General features: G+C 42.9%; 2 protein-coding genes across 2 annotated transcripts; one reads left to right on the forward strand and one right to left on the reverse strand.

Moving 5' to 3' along the window:
* The first annotated feature begins 4,602 nt into the window (after positions 1 to 4,602).
* On the forward strand, positions 4,603 to 11,765 carry LOC121678870 (annexin A13-like). The gene is made up of 11 exons (XM_042058245.1): positions 4,603 to 4,686; positions 5,229 to 5,304; positions 5,517 to 5,611; positions 6,100 to 6,270; positions 6,755 to 6,788; positions 6,899 to 6,978; positions 7,399 to 7,467; positions 7,795 to 7,896; positions 8,167 to 8,242; positions 10,345 to 10,457; positions 10,944 to 11,765. The coding sequence occupies exons 1-11, from the start codon at positions 4,672 to 4,674 to the stop codon at positions 11,061 to 11,063; spliced, it is 951 nt and encodes a 316-aa protein (XP_041914179.1). The 5' UTR covers positions 4,603 to 4,671; the 3' UTR covers positions 11,064 to 11,765.
* Positions 11,766 to 15,148: 3,383 nt separating this feature from the next.
* si:ch211-252f13.5 lies at positions 15,149 to 19,182 on the reverse strand. Its single transcript, XM_042108158.1, has 4 exons — positions 18,549 to 19,182; positions 17,342 to 17,868; positions 17,111 to 17,177; positions 15,149 to 16,767 (listed from the first exon to the last, which is right to left on the reverse strand). The coding sequence occupies exons 1-4, from the start codon at positions 19,168 to 19,170 to the stop codon at positions 15,149 to 15,151; spliced, it is 2,835 nt and encodes a 944-aa protein (XP_041964092.1). The 5' UTR covers positions 19,171 to 19,182.
* Between the last annotated feature and the right edge of the window lie 827 nt (positions 19,183 to 20,009).

A 20,009-nucleotide genomic window follows, 5' to 3' on the forward strand; every position in this document is an offset into this window, starting at 1 on the left:
CCTAATCCGAACCTTAACTTGTTATGACAAAAAACGAATGTCACTTAATAACAGAAGCGTTGTCATAAACGTTTATGACTTGTTTATGACACGTTCATGACAGTGTCATGTCACTCTTATGTCGACACTGTCAAGTAAAGTGTAACCGATTTTTTTTTTTTTATCTGTCAAAGTAGCCTATGTGGCTACAGCAGCAGCTTTTCTTAAACAACTATCTAGTCACATGGGTTAGCGTTTCCATTAAAATACCTCTAGAACACTAGGTTAGGAATTTCAGATCATCAAAAAATGTTTACACACACAGGCTAGACTCTTATAATACACATTTTCAAAGAAGAAAATATCATAATTTACTTGTTCTTGGTTCAGTGTTGCAATTTTGCGGTCCATATTGTTATTTATTGTTATTATTGTTATTTTAGGAATTCCCAAATGAACTAAGCTGGGCCACTCAAGAGTGTTAACATGGAAGACGTCTGACCATGGGACTTTAAGGACAGCAGCGGCAGGCAAAAAGCACATGATAGCCAGCCTATTTGATTGTAGCCTAGGAGCTGTTTCCTCCTCCCAGCTCTCCCTATACCTGAACTTTGGATGTAATGAATCCAGAAGGTGGCAAATGGGCATTGCATGGATAATCAGACACACAGATGCTGTTCCGTTTATATCAATTATATTTATTTATTAATCTCTTGTTTTCTTGCATTGCTGTCTTCACTCGACTGGTGCCGTGGTATAATGTAGAGCTACTCTTATCAAACATAACCAGTGATGTTGACTGAAGGGGAAGTGTTTCAAAGGTACAGTGCTCCAGTGGCTTCTGCATGACAGCACATGTATTTCAAAGGTACAGTGCTCCAGTGGCTTCTGCATGACAGCACATGTATTTCAAAGGTACAGTGCTCCAGTGGCTTCTGCATGACAGCACATGTATTTCAAAGGTGCAGTGCTCCAGTGGCTTCTGCATGACAGCACATGTATTTCAAAGGTACAGTGCTCCAGTGGCTTCTGCAGGACAGCACATGTTTCTTCACTGACCACTTAGACTCCCGCAAAAGATTTTCAAAGGATCATCCAATGGAAACTATACCTGCCTAATCCACTGTATTTTGTGCTTGTACTGATGTCCAGTGACAAGTTGTTACATCCACATGGATGGGGGTGTTTACATTGTAGATTTATATTGTGTTCAACTGTGATAGCATGCCTATAAACAATGATAGACATGACTGTGACATGATAAGGTGATACATGGGGCTGTTAATTTAAGGTTAATAAAATGTAACACCCTCTCGTGACGGTGAGGCTTATCATACACATTTGTGGTGGTTAGTGAGGTTCCTCCTTGTGCTTTGAGTGTCTATACATTTCAAGACATTGTACCTACAGGCTTAGTAGTTGACGCTGAAATTGAATCCATCTCTATGTAAACCTGATCCACAATAAGAGTCCATTGTTAAGTAACATATTGGCCACCTGGAGTTTCTTTTTTAAAGGTAACAGCAGGATCTCTATCACACTCAGCAGTCCACTTCATATAGCATATTTGCAAATCCTTCAACAACATCATTCTGACCTCTTCAGAAAGCTTAATAAACCAGATGCTCACCACATATTTAGCCGTAATCATCAATCTTTAGGGTCAGTTCACCTACTGATATGCCAAGTATACAACAATGGGATAAGAGATGTGCCATACATATGCATTAATGATTCTGTTATGCCCAGCCCACACAACCTCCCCATATCTCAAGTACATCTAGACAACATTGCCTCCCTGAGGACATGGTTATCATGACATGCTTATCCATAGTGTATGGTACATATAAGATCCAGTAACGTTTATTATAGATGTTTAAACTTACCATTTTAAAGACATTTCTCTGATTACAATGTATGGAGGGGGCACATCTGGATTTTCAGAGTAAGATGGGTGCATTAGCCTACAACATTTTAAAGGTATGATGGGTTCATTAGCCTACAACATCCTTACAGGGTCTCCTGTGAGAATGAAGCCTAGCCAGCTGGATAGCCTGGTGGATACCAATTAAGTCCAGTGCAGACAATGTTGAAAAGGTATTAATCTCTCACAGAACATGAACAGCAAGCTATTTCAGAATATTTTGTCTCTCAGAAACTAATTTTCATCCTGTGTATTTAAATGGATGAAAGTATTGAGAAGAATCAAAAGCATTCCATTCTGCATGCGTATGCTGGTCAGTGCCTGGTCAGCTGTCAATACACAGAGAACACGTGGGTTGCTGCTGTTTTGTTTGAGCTCAAATGACAATGCCCATTTGTTTCAGCTCCAGTACCAAGGCCACTTCACAGTTGTGCAGTTCATGATTTTGATTTAGACTGTTTGCACATACTGACCATAATTTCCAAAATAATTCTTTGTACTACATTGTAGATGGCTGTTGCTGTTTTACAAGTGCTTATTCCATAGCTTCAACATCATTGTTACTCTGAAAACTGTTGGTAGTGCAATCAAATGAGCATTTGAAAAGCTTGTTACAAGCCTATTTTTATGTGCTGTGCACCATGTGTGCATTTCATGACGTCAATTTCCCTTTTTATATTAAGTAAACACCAGCAACATTTAGCTGCATATAGACAGAATTTCTGTGCAGTAAAATGATGTTCAGCAGGACTAAAAACACTGACTGCCAAACAAATTTACAAAAACCTGAGCATGCAAATACTTCACTATGCAAATTAGGCTGTACCCTCTCCACACCAACATATAAGGTATCTAACTTTCTTTCTGATCTCTTGATTGTTCACACAAACCAATAAAGCTAATTCTGATTCTGATTTTGATTCTGATAATGGCTGTATTACACTGATTCTTGAAATAAGAAATTTTTTAATACATAATACATTTTTAAAAATATTTCCATTGGAATTTCTTAAAATATGAGCGCTGAAAATACATGCAATTTAACCTGTCCTCAGATAAAGGGTCACAATGCGAAACTGTAAAAGAAAGTGTTTAAAAATGTTATGTTACATAATACATAGGGCCCTACTGTATAAGCGGATTATTATCCAAGCACAGCGTTTATTCTTATCTTGCACATCTCTTTTATTGAGCAATGCGCCAAGGGGTGTGGCAGTTACCGACCTGAGGAGGGGTCTAGCGTTGTCTAAACATCGCTATCATACACTACCACTACCTAAAACACACTACACCTCTGACCAAGAGGAACCTGGTCAGAAGTCCATAACGAGTTGTGATGTTATTTTAAGGGCTCACCATGCTTCTTTCATCCACGAAGGCGCACCAGTACACATCCATGCAAAACATTACAAATTACAGTATTACAATGGGAAACATAGTTAGAATAAAGATATTACGAAAAACACCTCACAATGAGTAGTTATTCACCATCATTTGCAAATTGGTAATGATGGGATAAAAGTGATAGGCGAGGCCAGAGGCAAATGTGAAGCACAGCTGAAGATGCACTGTTACGAGATGTAAGCAGCAACTCCTCTGCAGGATAAATGTCCTTCGTTTTTTTATTCAGTCATTCGAACATTATTGGCGTAAGTGTTGCTTTTTTCAGGCTATGTTTTTGATGGTAACCTATTTTCAGTCAATAGTGAAAGTAACTGTGTATAACTGTTTTGTCGTTGACTATGAGACTACGGTGAAGTTAGTTTCACTTTGCCAATGAGTTCAAATTATAGACGAGTGCAATTGCGTGTAGGCTATACTCTGCTAACTTTTAGTAAAGCATGGTTTAGTGGAATAACTGTTCCATACGGTCTCGTGTGCAAGCAGATTCCTTCAAATGCGCTGCTGACTTTCAAAATACCAATGCGCTGTTTGAAGTTGCGCTGCGCACTGTTAAAGAGAATGACAAATGTCATGACAGATGACATGATGTTACGCTCAAAACACACCCATGACTGATTAAGAAACATAAGGCCCACCTTCTTGCACCATGCACCGGATGTTTCATAACATTTCATAACTATTTGTTAACTAATTTGTTTAAACTATTCGCCAGTGACCATGCGTTTTAGACTGTCGTGATAGGCCCAATAAAATAATCATTAACAAAACAAAATAGTTTATAATAGATTGTATTACTCTGGTAGGGAACAACATTATTTAACACTTAAGAACTTTACACTCTTGTTGAATTGATCAAATTAAAATAAAAAAACCTTTTGCTGTGTCTGATGGAGTTTACCAAATCAAATCATGAAGTGAATAAATGTCAGTTTTCATTAAAAAGTGTTTTAATATGAAACCTGTTCCCTATTTTTTTTTAAATATTAAAGATATTTAAACAGTAGTTTTATCCAGAATCAGTAATTGTTGATAGCTAAAATTAGACTACTTGATTTCGGATGATATATGCGGTTATAAAGTGAAATCACTGAAAAGCAATCCCAGCAGAATAAAAAATATAGTGTATGTAAATAGTTGAGTGTTAACAGAACACATTGTGAAGAAATGTTGGAGCACATAGCCTACACATTCTGTGCTATGCAACTTGTGCAACCTGGTCTCCACCTATAATTAGCTTGCATGACGTCACTGATGCGGTGGATGACAGGAGTGGGCCAGGGTGCAACGAGCCTATTAAGATCTGGGAGTCAACAGGACATCACAGACATCACACAGACTTCCTAACAACACTGCTGAAATTGAAAATGGGAAACGTTCAAGTGAGTGAGATAATTTTAAGATCATTTTAAAATTCCTGTGTTATCTAGTGCTGACAGGCTGTTTTTGTTCAGTTGATCTTTTTAAAGTATGTTTCTGGAGTTTTTTGCTTTCATGTCGACGGGACAGTGGAGAAACACAGGAGGCAAGTGGGAGAGAGAGAGAGAGAGAGAGAGAGATGACCGTTCAGAAGATTTTTTATGTGCAATTCTGTGGTGTTAAATTTATTACCAGGCTTAAGCTATAGTTTTTGGTATCAAAGACGGCTGGCTTTCTCACTTCATTATTTCTAGGCGATGGCAATTCTTGAAATGTTTAACTGTTCAGCATGATGCTCTCGGATTCACCGACTGCTGGGGGAATGTATATGCTGAATGTCCCGACTGCACCAGTCCTTCTTGACTGATGTGTTTCAGCAGCAGAGGCCGAAGGGACAGTGTATTGAGGGATTAGTAGGACGTAATCTGTACAGGGAAATGTTTGAATGAAATGCCATTTTGAAATATTGTGTAAATATTTAGTATTGGATGATCTTTTATTTCAGCCCACCGTTGTTCCTTATGCAGACTTTGATGTGATGTCTGATATCAACGGCATACGCAAAGCCTGCACAGGTTTGGGTAAGTTTGTAGCCTATTTTAGCAGGACATGTCAACACACTTCACACATTTAATGTTGCAAAGATAGACTAATATGTCCTGAAACCAAACCCACTGTGTTCCATGTTCGATAATTTGAAGTAGCCTAAATAAACTCTACTTGCAAGTGACTGACATTCCGGTCACAGAATCCATCTCCTTGACACTGTAACAATTTCCTGGTCACTTCACAGGGACAGATGAAGAGGCCATAATTTTAATTTTAGCCAACCGGTCTGCTGCCCAGAGGTTGGAAATTAAGCAAGCCTATTTTGAAAAATTTCACAATGTAAGTATGGTGTTATTTCTGCTTGGATTTGTGTGGGTGTTAATGCAGTCAGCGCAGTGCTTTATTACACGCAATACTGATTTCGAAATTCATGGTGTGTCTGAGAATAGATTGAGGGCTTAGTGGTACAAGCTGTGTTGATATGCCTAAGTCTGAGACAGGCAATTAAATAAGCTTACCAGGAACACCTACACCCTTGCAATAGAACAGAAGTTTCTAAAAGATATTAGATATGACAGATATAGATGACACCTTACAGAGAACTTCCAAGTATCTGCTCAGCACTGACTTTTGTCATACACAGCATAGTGTTCGATGAGTCAGTTATAAATGAATGGATATTTCTGATGAAGTTTCACTCCAGGCCAGTGTCAAACAATCATTCAGTGTCATATTATATCAATATAAAGCTGTAGGATGAAGGGCTTCATACCACTGGTGTTGAAAGGGGATGTTGCTTGTGTGCCCTCTGTGTAATTTCCCCTCAGGAGCTGGAGAAGGTTCTGAAGGGCGAGCTAACGGGCAGCTTTGAAAAAGCCATCATTGCCATGCTGGACCCTCCGCCTGTCTACGCCGCCAAGGAGCTCCGCAAGGCCATGAAGGGGGCGGGCACTGACGAGGACGTGCTGGTGGAGATCCTGTGCACCAGCAGCAACCAGGTCAACAGCATCACAGCCACCTTCAACAACAGCATGCAGATTCAGTAGAAACAACTCCTCTCAATTCTCCTTCAAACAATTCATTATAGCATTTAGTGAGGGCTTTCTTAGGGCAGAGAGTTTAGCAGCGTTAATTATGTAAATGGTCATTACATGGAAGGCTGAATTGGACTCAGATGTTATTAGACTGTGAGAAAGCACATGCCTTTTAATGTGAAAACTGTCTTTTTAATGTGAAAACTGCCTTTCTTAGCGCTGTAAAGTTGTGTGAGATTGACGTCTATTAAATTTCTTGGTTATAGGCTTAAATAGCATATGAAACCTGAGAATCGATGTGCAATCATGACATTGAAGAACATAGATGTACAGTATGACACTGGAAGTGTTGACAAAATGCATAATATTGATCAGTTCTACAACATTTGTAGCCGTCCAATATGTTATTGTCTTATTAATGATATTACTCTTATCTATTTTAAAATAGGATATCATAAACCTGAAAAAGGCCTACGCTAAAGGTATGTGTAAGGAGTTGATAGTACAGTAATAGTTATGGTCTCTGAATTCATTCTAAATAATGGAGTAATCCCATTCATATGTCTGTGCTTCTCTAAATCCCCTAAACCAGTAAATGGGCGTGACTTGGAGTCTGACATTGAGGGTGACACGAGTGGAGATGTGAAGAACCTGCTGACCTCTCTCCTTCAGGTAAACGTATAAAGAGTTTTATATTCCTTTATTTCTATTCAGCACATGTGTGGAGTTATTAGTAAAGTGTATTGTGGTCCACTGCTCTCCAGAGTGGGTATTTGTAGGTGATAAGTGTTCTGGCAGAGTCTGGGTCATTTTTGCCCAACTTTCACGCCCATCCTGTTTCCTCCGTCTTTGAAAAATGTGTGAGTCATGTCCTGCCCTATGTTTCCCACTATGATTATTATGAAGCATTATTTCTGTCCTGGAGAAATCCATCCTGACTGGAAAATAATTTCCGGTAGCAGTGATGTATCAATGGGTGTCCATTTCAGCTACCTTCTTTTCTGTACTGTGTGGTGACAGCTGATGTTAGCGAACACCAACAGCTCTTTTCTGTCTCTATTAAGGTTGTTAATCTTTTCTCTTCACCACCAGGCCAACCGGGACGAAAACTATGAGGTGGATGAGGGCTTAGCTCAGAAAGATGCAGCAGCATTAATCGAGGTATGATTAGTGTCTTTGTAAGAGTAATGTTTACTACTCTGCATGTGCAACTTAATATTTTTAAAACAAGACACTGGCACAGAATGGGCCTAACATCTCCAAAGTCTTTATTTTACAAATTCAATCCAAGTCCTATTTGCCAGATTCACCTAAACAACCTCTTGGAGATTTGTTTTCCTAGAACATCATTATCTGAATAAGTGCCAGACCAGAATGAGGTAGTTGGGAACTGTTTAAAATGCAAATTGTAAGACATGCTCTCTCTCTCTCTCTCTCTCTCTCTCTCTCTCTCTCTCTCTCTCTCTCTCTCTCTTCTCCCCCCTCAAGGCTGGAGAGGGCCGGTTTGGGACAGAAGAGTCCACCTTCACCCACATCCTCACACACAGGAACCACCTGCAACTCCAAGCCACATTCAAGTCCTATGCATCAGTAGGTTCACAGACAGTTCATGATGTCCCAAAGGACTTTTCATAGCCTAAACAAAATCACACCATCAGTCTCTCTTGTGCCACAAATGAACAACTAAATATGAACTATAAATGAAACTAAATATTGCAAACAGGTATTACACAATAGACTAGGAAAGCCTCTTTCAAATAAAGACAATAATCTTCCATATTCGAATGCACTATTTTGGCATCCTTTATTGGCTTGATGTGATCAGATGTTTAGCCCTGGTGTTTCTATGTGTCGGTCTAGCTCTGTGGCACTGACATCCTGGACTCCATAGAGAGTGAGGCCACTGGGACGTTAAAGGACTGCTATATCACCCTTGGTGAGTCCCTCTGAAGGCTCTGTAATGTCTCTTGGTAGATGTCTTACTTACTGTACATCATTAATGTTCAGCCAGAAAGACCCCAGTGAGCAAAAAATATAATATATGTAAAACTAACCACTGTAAAGATTACTCGTCTAATAAAATCTACACAAGTTATCAAGATCAAAAAATCTAGTTGGTACTATTGTTTTCAGTGTAAATATAGACTTACCTAACACTTTCTTGTAAAAATCATTTGACTTAATTTAAGATGAGTTTGACTTTTAAGCAGTGCTCGAATTATGTGGGAGCCAGAGGGAGCCGAGCTCCCATAGAGTGAGGATTGGCTCCCATGAAAGCAACAAAGTCAAAAATCTGAGGGGGTCTCTGATATCTGAAGGTGTCTGGCATTGTAATTTAATCTTAAACAACTGCTCATTATCTATCCCTGTGCGATCTCTTACCATTACAGACGTGAAATTAAAAGGCTACTACGGGACGTAGACCTACCCTACGCTCTTGAACGCAGCATGATGACACTTCACCACCACACCACTAGACTACCGGTATATGAGCAAATCGCATACGATCGATTTGACAGCACTCGCAAGTCTGAAGAAGTTACCCTTCTTTGATGAGAATGTTTTGTCTATTTACATAGGCGTTCATTGGGCTAGCCTACATGGGTTGATACGTGCGGAAAAGTCCTGTTTGCTGTTGAACTTGCGCCTTACCTCTTCTATGTTGATTAACAAAGGCATACATTATGGCCCATAATGCAGCTAACTTCAATGATTCTGTGAACTGATCTGTAGCTATCCTCTGTCATTCAGAGCTCCGGAAAGTTCCCAGATATTTTGAAACACCTGTTAGCAATCTCTGATGGCGGAATAGCCTATTCAATACCCGACAACATCTCAGTGCAAATTCAAAAATTGTTCGTCTATTTATTCCCACGGTTCAACACACGAGACGACTGAACGCCCAGGTGTTGTTACTATGTGCACATTAGCCTATAATACTAGAACATATAGTTTGGCTGCAATGGCTTTATTATTTTCTGCCAGTTAGTGCATTTTCCTTGTGTATAAGTTATACTACATGCATTATTGTGTTTGACACTGAGGATAGCCTATCTGAGACAGTGGTCTGGTTCAAATGAGTTAGCCTACCGTTGTGAAATTGAGAATGGCACTCAGAGTAAATCCTTTAGTCTATCTTTGTATTGTGAAATTGAAATTAAATATGGAATATTAGAATCAATAATATGTTGAAATGAATTAAAAGTAATCCATTTCTAAGAAGAATCTCTATTGTGTGCGTGTGTCTAGGCCTATCGGGCGCATATAGGCTACTGCGCAAAAGCGCCACTCGCGCCTATAGCTATTTAATTGTATCGCCTTGTTAGGCTATGCACAGGGTGTGCCAACTTTTTATGAGATAGAGAGACCCCCTTAAAGACAAAAAGATAATTCGGGCCCTGCTTTTAAGGCATCTCATCCTGAAAACAAGGAAATTGGTCTGCCAGTGCATTAAGCAAATTTGTCCTAAAACAAGCAAATTTGTCTGCCAGTGCATTGAATAAATTTATCTTGATAAGACTTGATAAGTCAGTCTTCTTAAGTAAAAATGATCGGTTACACTTTACTTGACAGTATCGACATAAGAGTGACATGACACTGTCATGAATGTGTCATAAACAAGTCATAAACGTTTATGATAACGCTTCTGTCATTAAGTGTCATTCGGTTTTTATCATAACAAGTTAGGGTTAGGTTTAGGGTTAGAGGTTAGGGTTAGGATTAGGGTTAGGGTTAGGGTTCATGTGTCATGACATTGTCATGTGTTCATGACAGTGTCATGTCACTCTTATGTCGATACTGTCAAGTAAAGTGTTACCAAATGATCTTTCAAGAGAGTGCTAGGTAAGTCTCTTCATACTAAAAAACAATACCAAATAGATTTTTTGATCTTACTTTAAGATTAATAACACCTGGCTAGATTTTTTGCAGTGCACTCTGAAAGTACAGTTTGTTGCGTTTTTTTATTCCATGACAAAACAACTTGGACCCAGACAACACACCACTCATCAATAATAAATCTTTCTATGCTGTTGTCAGTGCGCTGTGCCAAAAACCCCCAGCTGTACTTCGCTCGCCGACTGAACGCTGCCGTGAAGGGAGCTGGTACTGACGAGAACACACTCATCCGCATCATTGTGGCCCGCTCCGAGGTACGGCAGGCTATGAGCGTCTGTGGTGCAGGTGACAGGGCTGATGTATCTCCACCAGCCACACTGGTCCTCACAACCAAGGGTTATGGAGTGCTTCCATGTGTGAGGGGGCTTTCCTGCTTGAGTCTTTCGCAACTTAACTCGTCTCATGTGTTTGAGTTCATGTTCGACACTGCTTGGAGCAGCGGTTTAAAAAAAAAAAGAGAATGGATCAATGGACGCAGGGAAATTCTGTAAAATGTTTCTCTCAGAAATTAGCTGTATACAGAATATTGCATACATAATACTATACATACACTCACTGTATAGTAAGTACAGCTGTATGTCACTGGTATTGTACTGTATTTACAGTCTGAAACCAACTTTCCTTATCTGTAGGGCCTAATAATTGTTTTTAAAGCTTTCCTTTAATTGTTTTTTTTTACTTTCCTTATGTGTAATAATTGTTTTTTGCTGGTTTGCTTGATTTACCTGATTGCCTGGCAGATTGATCTGGAGACCATCAAAGACATGTACCTGGAAAAGTATGATGTGACTCTGAAGGACGCGCTGAGCTCTGACTGCGGCGGCGACTTCAAGCGTCTGCTGATGGAGCTCCTCCACTGAGAGACGGCCACGCAGACGGCCAAGCTGCCACACCAGCTGGCCTACTCTCAGCTCCTGCCAACCAACAGAAGGCAAACCTACTGCCTTCTCTTCGACAGGACCACGTGATTGTGTACTGTTGTTTAAATGGGACTAGTTAGAAACTCAACACTTTACCAGATATTTTATTATATTTATAATAAATTGTATTATATTTATTATATTTATAATATAATTTATTAATAAAACCATGTGTAGTCTATTTTAACACACTACTGGAAATAAACTCACTTTAAGAACTTAGGCTTCGAATCTTAGGCTTCAACTTTTGTTAAATATAAAGGTATTCAGGTGCTTGTTTTAACTTGTGAAGAAATTGCAGAAGGAGGAATCTGCAGTATGCCTCTGCTTAATTTATCATTAGTTATACTGTGTATGCATGTCATTAAAAAAAAAATAAACACTGCTTTGTTGCTGTAAATTCATATACCGACGCAATTATAATATATAAACACTAGCCTTTCACACCATAACACCAGAATGTAAGTTTCAAGTTATGTAACTGTATGAGAAATTACACAGTAGGCTATCTGATTAACATGCAAACAGGCAGGCTTGACTGGGAGTTTAGGCTACTAGGTACTATTATGTTATTGCTGTGTGAAATGGGATGTGAAAATATGAATTAAAACTAAACGAAATAAACTCAACTATAAGATTAATCAAATCCACTCATCTATGCTCTTTTCAGTTAACTGTTCTTGTACAGCAATCTTCAAAGAATAATCTACAGAGGAAATGTAACCAATGTGCTAGAATGGCATTTCACTTAAAAGCATGGCATTTCACTAAAACTTTGTTGTAGTAGAGGCGACAAGACATATAAGGGTAACTTTTCAGTCTCTAGATGGCGCTGTCATCCATTTTATTTATACATTTATTTTTTTCACCCACTCCATATGCATTATCTAAACTACACTAAAAATGTATTGGTTCTAAGTACGCACTTAACACAGGTGATTTCACTAATTGAACTAGGTGATACCAGCCTCTTAAAATTGTAGGCCTACACATTTTCTAAAAAGACTCAGGAACACAAGATGTGTATAATACACAACGTATAGAGATACCTGTCGCCTTTTTATCACACTGCCAGAATAACCAGGATGATTATATTTAGTGTTCAATATTATAACCAGTCTATTATGGTATGTTTGATGTGTGGGGCAGGGTAGATGAAATCGGCCTACAATAATGTTAAAGGGATTGTTTAATGTAAAGTAATGCTTATATTAAAAACAAAAAAAACTATTTAAAATACTGCATACTGCAAGTTGGACCCAACAAATGTAAACCCCATTAACATCAGACCCATTTACAGCTGCTGTCATTGATGAGATTCCTCTCAGTGATGGTCAGGCTGGATGGAAGAAGTCCAAACCGTGAAATAGATCCATCTGGTCGTACTCCACAGTTTAGGAATGCATAGCAGTGCATCTTCATATGAAGGACTTCCAGGTGTTGGTCCTAAAAACAGAACAGTAGCGTCACCCCAGCTGCAGCCATGTCACTGAAACAACTCTTCCTGAGGGCTCCCTATCATGCTGACCTCGAAGTGGAAACATGGGTAACACAAGCAACCATGAGTCCCGTCAGCTACCCTCATCAGAGGCACATTATACTGTGGTGTCTATGAGCGTGAGTAGTTGTAACTACTGTGTTATGGACCATGCACATGTGGAGACCATACGTTACCTACACTCCACTTCACTTGACTGTCCGCCTCTAAACCCGCAGGACGTCAGGGCCTTGATAGATTCACATGAAACGCCTGCTCTTTTCTGGAACTGTTCAAATCTGTTTTTCCCCTTTATCACTTTTTTCACTCTCTCCTCTGGGATTAGTTATCTAGCACAGAAATAGCACCACAATATTCCTCTCTGGGCAAATTCCGCTAAGAGCCCGACACATGGGGCACGGAGAGGAATTGCACAACGAACTGGATTGCACATGGTGTTCATAATGCAACTCAGGTCCTGCCTGTTGTTCACTCATCGTTTCCTCCCTGCCTTCACAGTGGGCAACCAAACAACCACATGCTCACAGCCAGCTTAACAATGTATTAACCTGAGCTTATTGACGCTAAAAGGATGGAGGGGAAACGTAGTGTGAAATTACAGCTTAGTGAGGAGTCCATCAACAGAACACCCCTGACTTAATGGCTAAAGACAAACAAGTGCATTTGAATGGTTCATTGTCTTCATACTGCATCAAGTCCTCTAGTGTCGATCTTTGTCAGGGCTAAATATTTACTGCGGTGGGATCGGCATAATTTCCCTCCATGTCCATCTGCGTTGTATTATGGGATGTATTAATGTGGGCCTCAATACAAGGTCACCAATGGGTGAGCCGTGACCTCTTTTAGACATTGCCATAATTTACGATCGTTTACATTTGCCTTCTGAGAAGCTTGTGCGGTTGTACGGAATACTTTGTGACCATGAAAATTTGTACCTTCCCAGTATAAACATTGGTGAGTGGTCTCTGAGTGCCCTGCTATCATGCGTGTAAGCCAAGCGGCCCATAATACTTCATATGTATCACATGTGGCTTCACTTCAGAGAGACTTTTGCATGCAGGCGTTGGGCTGCTTCACGCCTGTGCCTAAAAGCCTATTAGGCTCAACATTAAGGCCCAGTGGTCTTTTTCCTATTTCCTAGAAGATTACCAAAACCAAATGGGTATTAATCTATTCAGTTTCAGCCACAAGTTATGTAAGCCTTGTTTCCAGTGGGTGCAGGGCTACAGTGTATGGTAGGCTAAGATAGAAAGGATAGGCCTACCTGCCTATTTCTGAGATCTTGTCCTCGCAAAGACGACAGGCATGTAACACCCACCGAGGAAAAACAGAAACATCACACCACACTGTTTGAAATCCATGTTTTAAAAACGGGATCTTCAGCTTTACAATACAAAACATCTGGGCTCAAATACTTTTGTGTGACTAAATGTGAGTGTCTCTTCTAGTGTTTTTCGATTTGTGTATGTGTGTGTTTGACACCTGTGTTCAATTCAGGCACCCACAGACAGAGAGCAGTTGTGGCCACTTCTGTGTCTTCACACTGGCAGTCCTTCTATGTTGTGCCAGCATATTCAAATATCTCACTGAGAAACACAGACCAGACACCTTACTGCTAAACCCTACTGTGTTAAAGATGGGTCTCCAGACATTTCACATAAAGTTGTCTCACTTTTACACTCATACACCTTAACAAGTCAGGTAGCCTACTGAATCAGAGCTTTATGGGGAAGTACAGAGAGATGAATAAGCTTCACATCTTGTCAATTAGAATCAAAACAAAACATTCTGACAGCTGCCGTGATTCCATTAAATGTGATTAGTCATCTTTATTTGAAAACAGGAGACGCTGACACAACAGGTTGTTTTTTTAAACACATTTTACTGTCTCTGGCAGGATTAAGCCCTCTGGAAGTAGTAATTACATTTGGTATGCAGAGGCTGATAGAATTAGAAAATGGCGTCTAATACAAAACATCTGCTCTCTGCAATCCTCACATGCCCAGCCAAAATCCCATTCCACATCACCATCTCCAAATGCAAACAACACAACACAGGTATCCACTGTTTTTTAGATTAGTGCACTGATGTAAAATATACACGTATGGCATACATTCAGAGAGCATGCCATGCAATCAGACGTGCTTTATAAAGCAGCATTTTTTTATGATAGTCATAATCTTGTTGGAAAAAATGGTTGGAAATATAAAGCCTGTAATGTAAATAAATAAACCACACAAAGCCAGTAGAATTTAAATAAAAAATCTTGTAGTGTAAAATATTTGAGTGTAAAATATTTCATACACATAGTAAATGTTTCTATCAGTCTAATTGAATACTGTCTTAATTGAGAAACCTGATTAAAATAGTACAAAACAACAGGAAAACAAAAATAAAACTCATCTCTGAAAATGACATAATAGTTTTTATTTTTCATAATACACTGCCTTTAATGTTTTTGACTATGAATGGAAAACCAGCCTATAAAAGTGCCTGTGAGAGGCATGGAGAGTCAGAGCAGCCCAGCCTAGGCAGCCACCCACAGCACAGACATGCTACTGCTGCCTGACTCGTGGGCGATCTGGTTGATCCGCCCGTGCACACAGTCCACCGTCACAAACACCGCCGTGCCGTTGTGCACCTGGAAGGAGGCACGCAGTGCCACGTTGGCCCACTGACTGCCCTCAGGCATCTGGCCGGCCACCTGCTGGGCCAGCGGCTCGTTCTTGGCCCCCACCGCACTCTCCCCATGCGCCCGGCGGTGCAGCGTGAGCCGCAACAGGCTGCAGGAGTGGATGAGCCGCAGCTCCATGGCCACGCTGGCCGAGCCGGCCCGGTGGAAGAGCAGGTCGCGCTGCGGGTGAGGGTCCTGGGCCCCGCTGACCTCCAGGGCTTCGGCGCGGGCCGACGTCTGGTGGAAGTGGAGCGCCCGGTTGCGCACGGCGCCGGACGGCAGGCCCTTGGGGGAGACACCGGCGGCCAGCGAGGCAGAGGTGGCGCGCGGCACCCACAGCAGGCTGAGCATGCTGATGCCCGAGCCGTCGCCAAAGTAGCGCACGTTGCACTGTGCCGGCGCCAGGATCTCGAAGGAGAGCGCGTCGCCGGCGTGGACAGTCGCCGCCGCCGACAGCGAGACGGAGGTGTCGCGGTAGTGCACGCCGTGGCGGGAGGCACGCGCCACCTCTGCGCTGGAGCCGTTCCGTGACACGTAAGCCAGCAGTGTGAAGCCCTCGCTCACGCACGTCTGGCCCATGGAGTAGACCGCCTGCTGGAGTACGAAGCGCAGCGAGCCGCTCTCGGCGAAGCGCACGCCCCGCTCGTCGTGCGTCAGCGCCAACACGTACGGGTCCGACACGGACGTCACACGGAACGTGGGCCGGTAGTTGGTGTGGTAGTGTGCCGAGGCTACAGCCTGCGCCGTCATGGCTACCGCGCCGGTGTCGTGCGACAGCCACAGCAGGCTGAGCGGCGGCGCCGAGCCGGCGTGGAGGTGCAGCTGTTCACCGGCCGGCGCCGCACTGCAGTGGTGGCTGGCGGAGCGCAGCAGCAGGCCCAGCGTCTGACCGGCCTCCAGCGCGCTGGCCGCACTCACGCTGGCGCTCTGTAGGGCCCGGCCCTCGCGCTGCTCCACGCGCACACCGCTCAGGTCGCGACCCTCGTCCTGCTGAGCCCTGTCCGCCACGCCGCCGTCGGCGCCGCTGCTGTTGAGGCGCAGGCAGGCCTGCACGAAGCTGCGGCAGCCGTGCCTGAGGGCCAGGTTGTAGTCGGCCCACACCAGGCCGTGCTGCCGCACGCGCAGCTGCCCGCCGTCGCACGCCACCAGCTCACCGCCGCAGCCATCGCCACGTGCCTGGATCATCAGCTGCATGCTGGGAAAGGCGTGTCCATGCGCCGACTCAGACAGGGGCAGGACAACGTTGCCGGCCCAGGACAGCGAGAGATGACCGCTGCCGCCGCTAGCACCCTCGGTGGCGGGGGATGTGGAGCAGACGGTGTCCCGCACTGCCGAGCAGGCCACGGACACGGGGCTGTGGTCACAGTCGGAGCAGGCCTGGCACTCCTGCAGGTGCGAGCTGTAGTAGTAGCCGTGGCCACAGTGGCCCGCGGCGCCCTCACGCTCCGACATGCCCTGGCACCTGAACCCACCTAGCCAACACAAACAGAGAGAGAGAGAGAGAGAGAGATCAGCTGACAGTTTTCATAAGCCCCCAGTCATTATTCTACATTAGTTTTAGAAGTTGTAGATCATGCAGAAGTCCTGCCATATCCAGCTTTTACCAGTCAGCAGAGCCAAATAAATTGAAACTAATCCAAAATAAATGAACTGCTGTTGTTTGATATAGGCTTAAATACTGGGCAGAATGGTTTTACAAAGCTACACTATACTTTAAATACAACACTCAAGTGTATATCATTGAAAGAAAGGTATGACCATGTCATTACATTGTCAGTGGGGTCATATGACTTAAAGTATTAGAATGCTGTTTACCTGGAGTGTTGAGACATTGGTTTTGCTCTCCACAGAGGTTTGTTATTTCCAGGCATTCATCTCTATCCTGTATAAACAGGTAACATAGTCAACATACATACAATAGCTTACCATACATACTACAGATATTATCAAGATATCCAATAATAGAACCAACCAACGTTTAGCCAGTTTTATTTGTGAGGACAAACTAGTGTAATTGTGAGGACAAACTAAGAAGAGGAGATGTACCTGGCATATGCGGTCATCATGAGTAGAGCACTGGGCCACCAGGAAGAAGCCGGGTGGACACACGGTGCATCTCTCGCAGTGCGGCCGCTCGCCGCTGAAGTCGCAGTACTCGTCCGCGGTGCATGCCGGGCACCCCAGCAGCGGCCGACCCACATCCATCACGCTGGCTTCCATGTCCACCTTGTGGACCGCGTACGACTCATGGGCAGGCGGCCGCTCCTGGCCCTTGCTGCCCAGGGTGTGGGCCCCCATCTCGGCGTGGGCGGCGCGCAGGGACAGCTGGTTGAGTGAGTCCTGCAGCAGGCCGAACTGGGCCTTGACCTGTTCCAGCAGCTGCTGCGTGCGCCGCTGCTGCTCCAGAACGTCCTGCTGCTGGGCCAGCAGCGTGCTCTGCTGCTCGGAGAGGCGGCTCTGCAGGTCGGACACCTGCGTCTGCTGCGCCCGCAGCTCCTCCACCAGGCGCTCCTGGCCCTTGGCCATGTGCAGCTGTAGCACCAGCGCGTCCTCCGACGGGACCTCATTGGAGCCTGTTCAGTGGAAGAAGACGAGCAGGGGGTTGGGTTGGGGCTAGACAGTTAATATCCCATAAGGCAGCTGTGTGGAGGAGGAGCAGTGTCGAGAAAGTATGTCGACTGTGGACAGATTTATAGTTATGAAGGAGTGGTATCAGCCAGTGTTGAAAAAGACCTCAATCAGTTAAGGAGGGACTGCATAGTGGAGAACAACAATTTGCAGTATCCTTTGTTTTTTCTAGTCGGGCTCTCAACAGACACACTTAATTTCATCCATTACACTGAAATGTGTCATCCTGGACATGTAATACAATATATATATATATATATATATATATATATATATATATATATATATATATGTGTGTGTGTGTGTGTGTGTGTGTGTTTGTGTGTGTGTGTGTGTGTGTGTGTGTGCATATATATATATATGCACATTTGTTGAATAGTTGCTGATAATGGGCAATATTATTGCATTAAAGATCAGCCATTTCTTTCTACAACAGTCGAGAAATCTTTTGCATATGTAAGCACATAATGTAATCTGAAAACTGCTGCCCTGATTTAAAAAAACTGGTATTCTGTCTATAATGGAGTGGAACAGAAATGTCTAAATGACCCCAAACTTTTGACCGGTAGTGTATATATATTATTTGCTGTGAAACAATGTATAAAACTAGTTTCATTTTAATTACCTGCTTTGGCGTCACATGTCAACTGAATTCCAAACGAAGATCCGAGATCTGAGGTGAAATCTGAAAATTCCCCCAAGAATTGAGCAGCTCTGTCCGGTAAATGCACCACGGAGGACCTGGCTCTTCCCCCTGTGGAGCCGGCGGTAGCTGAGCACTGTTCCCCAACACATGACTGTGGTTTCGGCTTTGAACGAATTCGGGGCGGCAATTTACATTCAATACCTTTACATTCTTGAGTGTCATTTCGAGAAAGCCTTTTAGGAGTTGCACAGTCCCCCTCAGTACATTCTGGATTATACACCTTGGCAGTTATACTCCTCGGGTTTTGCCGAGGTGATCTCTCTCCTCCATTCTGTGGGGGGTATATAGTATACGGAACCGACTGTCCTCTAGATGCAGGATCGTTATAACCATGCTGATGCCTATTCTGCAGCGGTCCACCTCGCGATGCGGCGGCAAGTTGACTTGAACTTGTCCCTGTGCGCCCTAAGCATTGCGCGCCCGTGCATTGTGTGTTGTGCGCGCCAAAACAGTGCGCTCCTCTGCAAATTTCTGCAGTCCCACGGGAAAGACAGAGACATCCAGTAAAACAAAGCATAAATAAAAGACCAAAACTAGCCATCTTAAATCAATTTTGAAAGAAAAAAGAAAGAAAACACTCCGTTATCTTTGTCGCTCTGGATAACTCTTCATTATGGGGACATTCCAAATCCCGCCTGTTGCTTCCAACAGTGTGCAGTCAACAATCAGCTGAACAGTCTACCTGGTATCCACATGCCACGCACACGCTACAGGGCAGAGCACGCAGCCTACTCATATGACCTACAGTATTTCGTATCAGTTTGTAGGCTATTGAGCTAGCTTGCCGGAACACATCAAAACTATTAGACATTTCCAGTATTCCTTCCAGTAAGGGTTAGACTGAGTGTACTTACCCGCCCTGTCTATATGTAGCACTCCAGACACATAATTGGCACCAGGTTTGCTTCAGCTTTCAGTTAACCCATAGACTCCCCTAGACCAATGCTACTGCTCAAACAGCCATTACTGTACCCATTAGGAGCTTTACTTTCTTGGGGAAACTAAAATTAGTTGCAATACTTTCTTGGGGAATCTGATGACAAGTACAATAGACTAAGGCTATTCGCTTTGTACATATCAGCATCCTAATGTCTGCCAAATCCATTGAAGTACCATGATCCAATATGTCTGGGTGCTTTGTGCAAAATAAGTCTTAAAAAGTTGCTGATTGAAAAATTGTGCAAAGGTGATTCACATGGGTGTATCAGAGATTCTTTCAAGGAAATCTCTACCACCTGTGAATAGATGTTTTCCTTTTGTTTAGCACAGGGAAACCAATAGAGTTTGGGGTCTTTGAATGAGATCTGTGTTAACTGTTTTGCAAAAGGGTGTGAGAAATGTCTGAACCCAATGAAAACTTTCTTCAAGCAGGTCAAAGTA

Source organism: Alosa sapidissima, chromosome 1 (genome assembly GCF_018492685.1).
Source record: "Alosa sapidissima isolate fAloSap1 chromosome 1, fAloSap1.pri, whole genome shotgun sequence".
NCBI classification, from domain to species: domain Eukaryota; kingdom Metazoa; phylum Chordata; class Actinopteri; order Clupeiformes; family Clupeidae; genus Alosa; species Alosa sapidissima.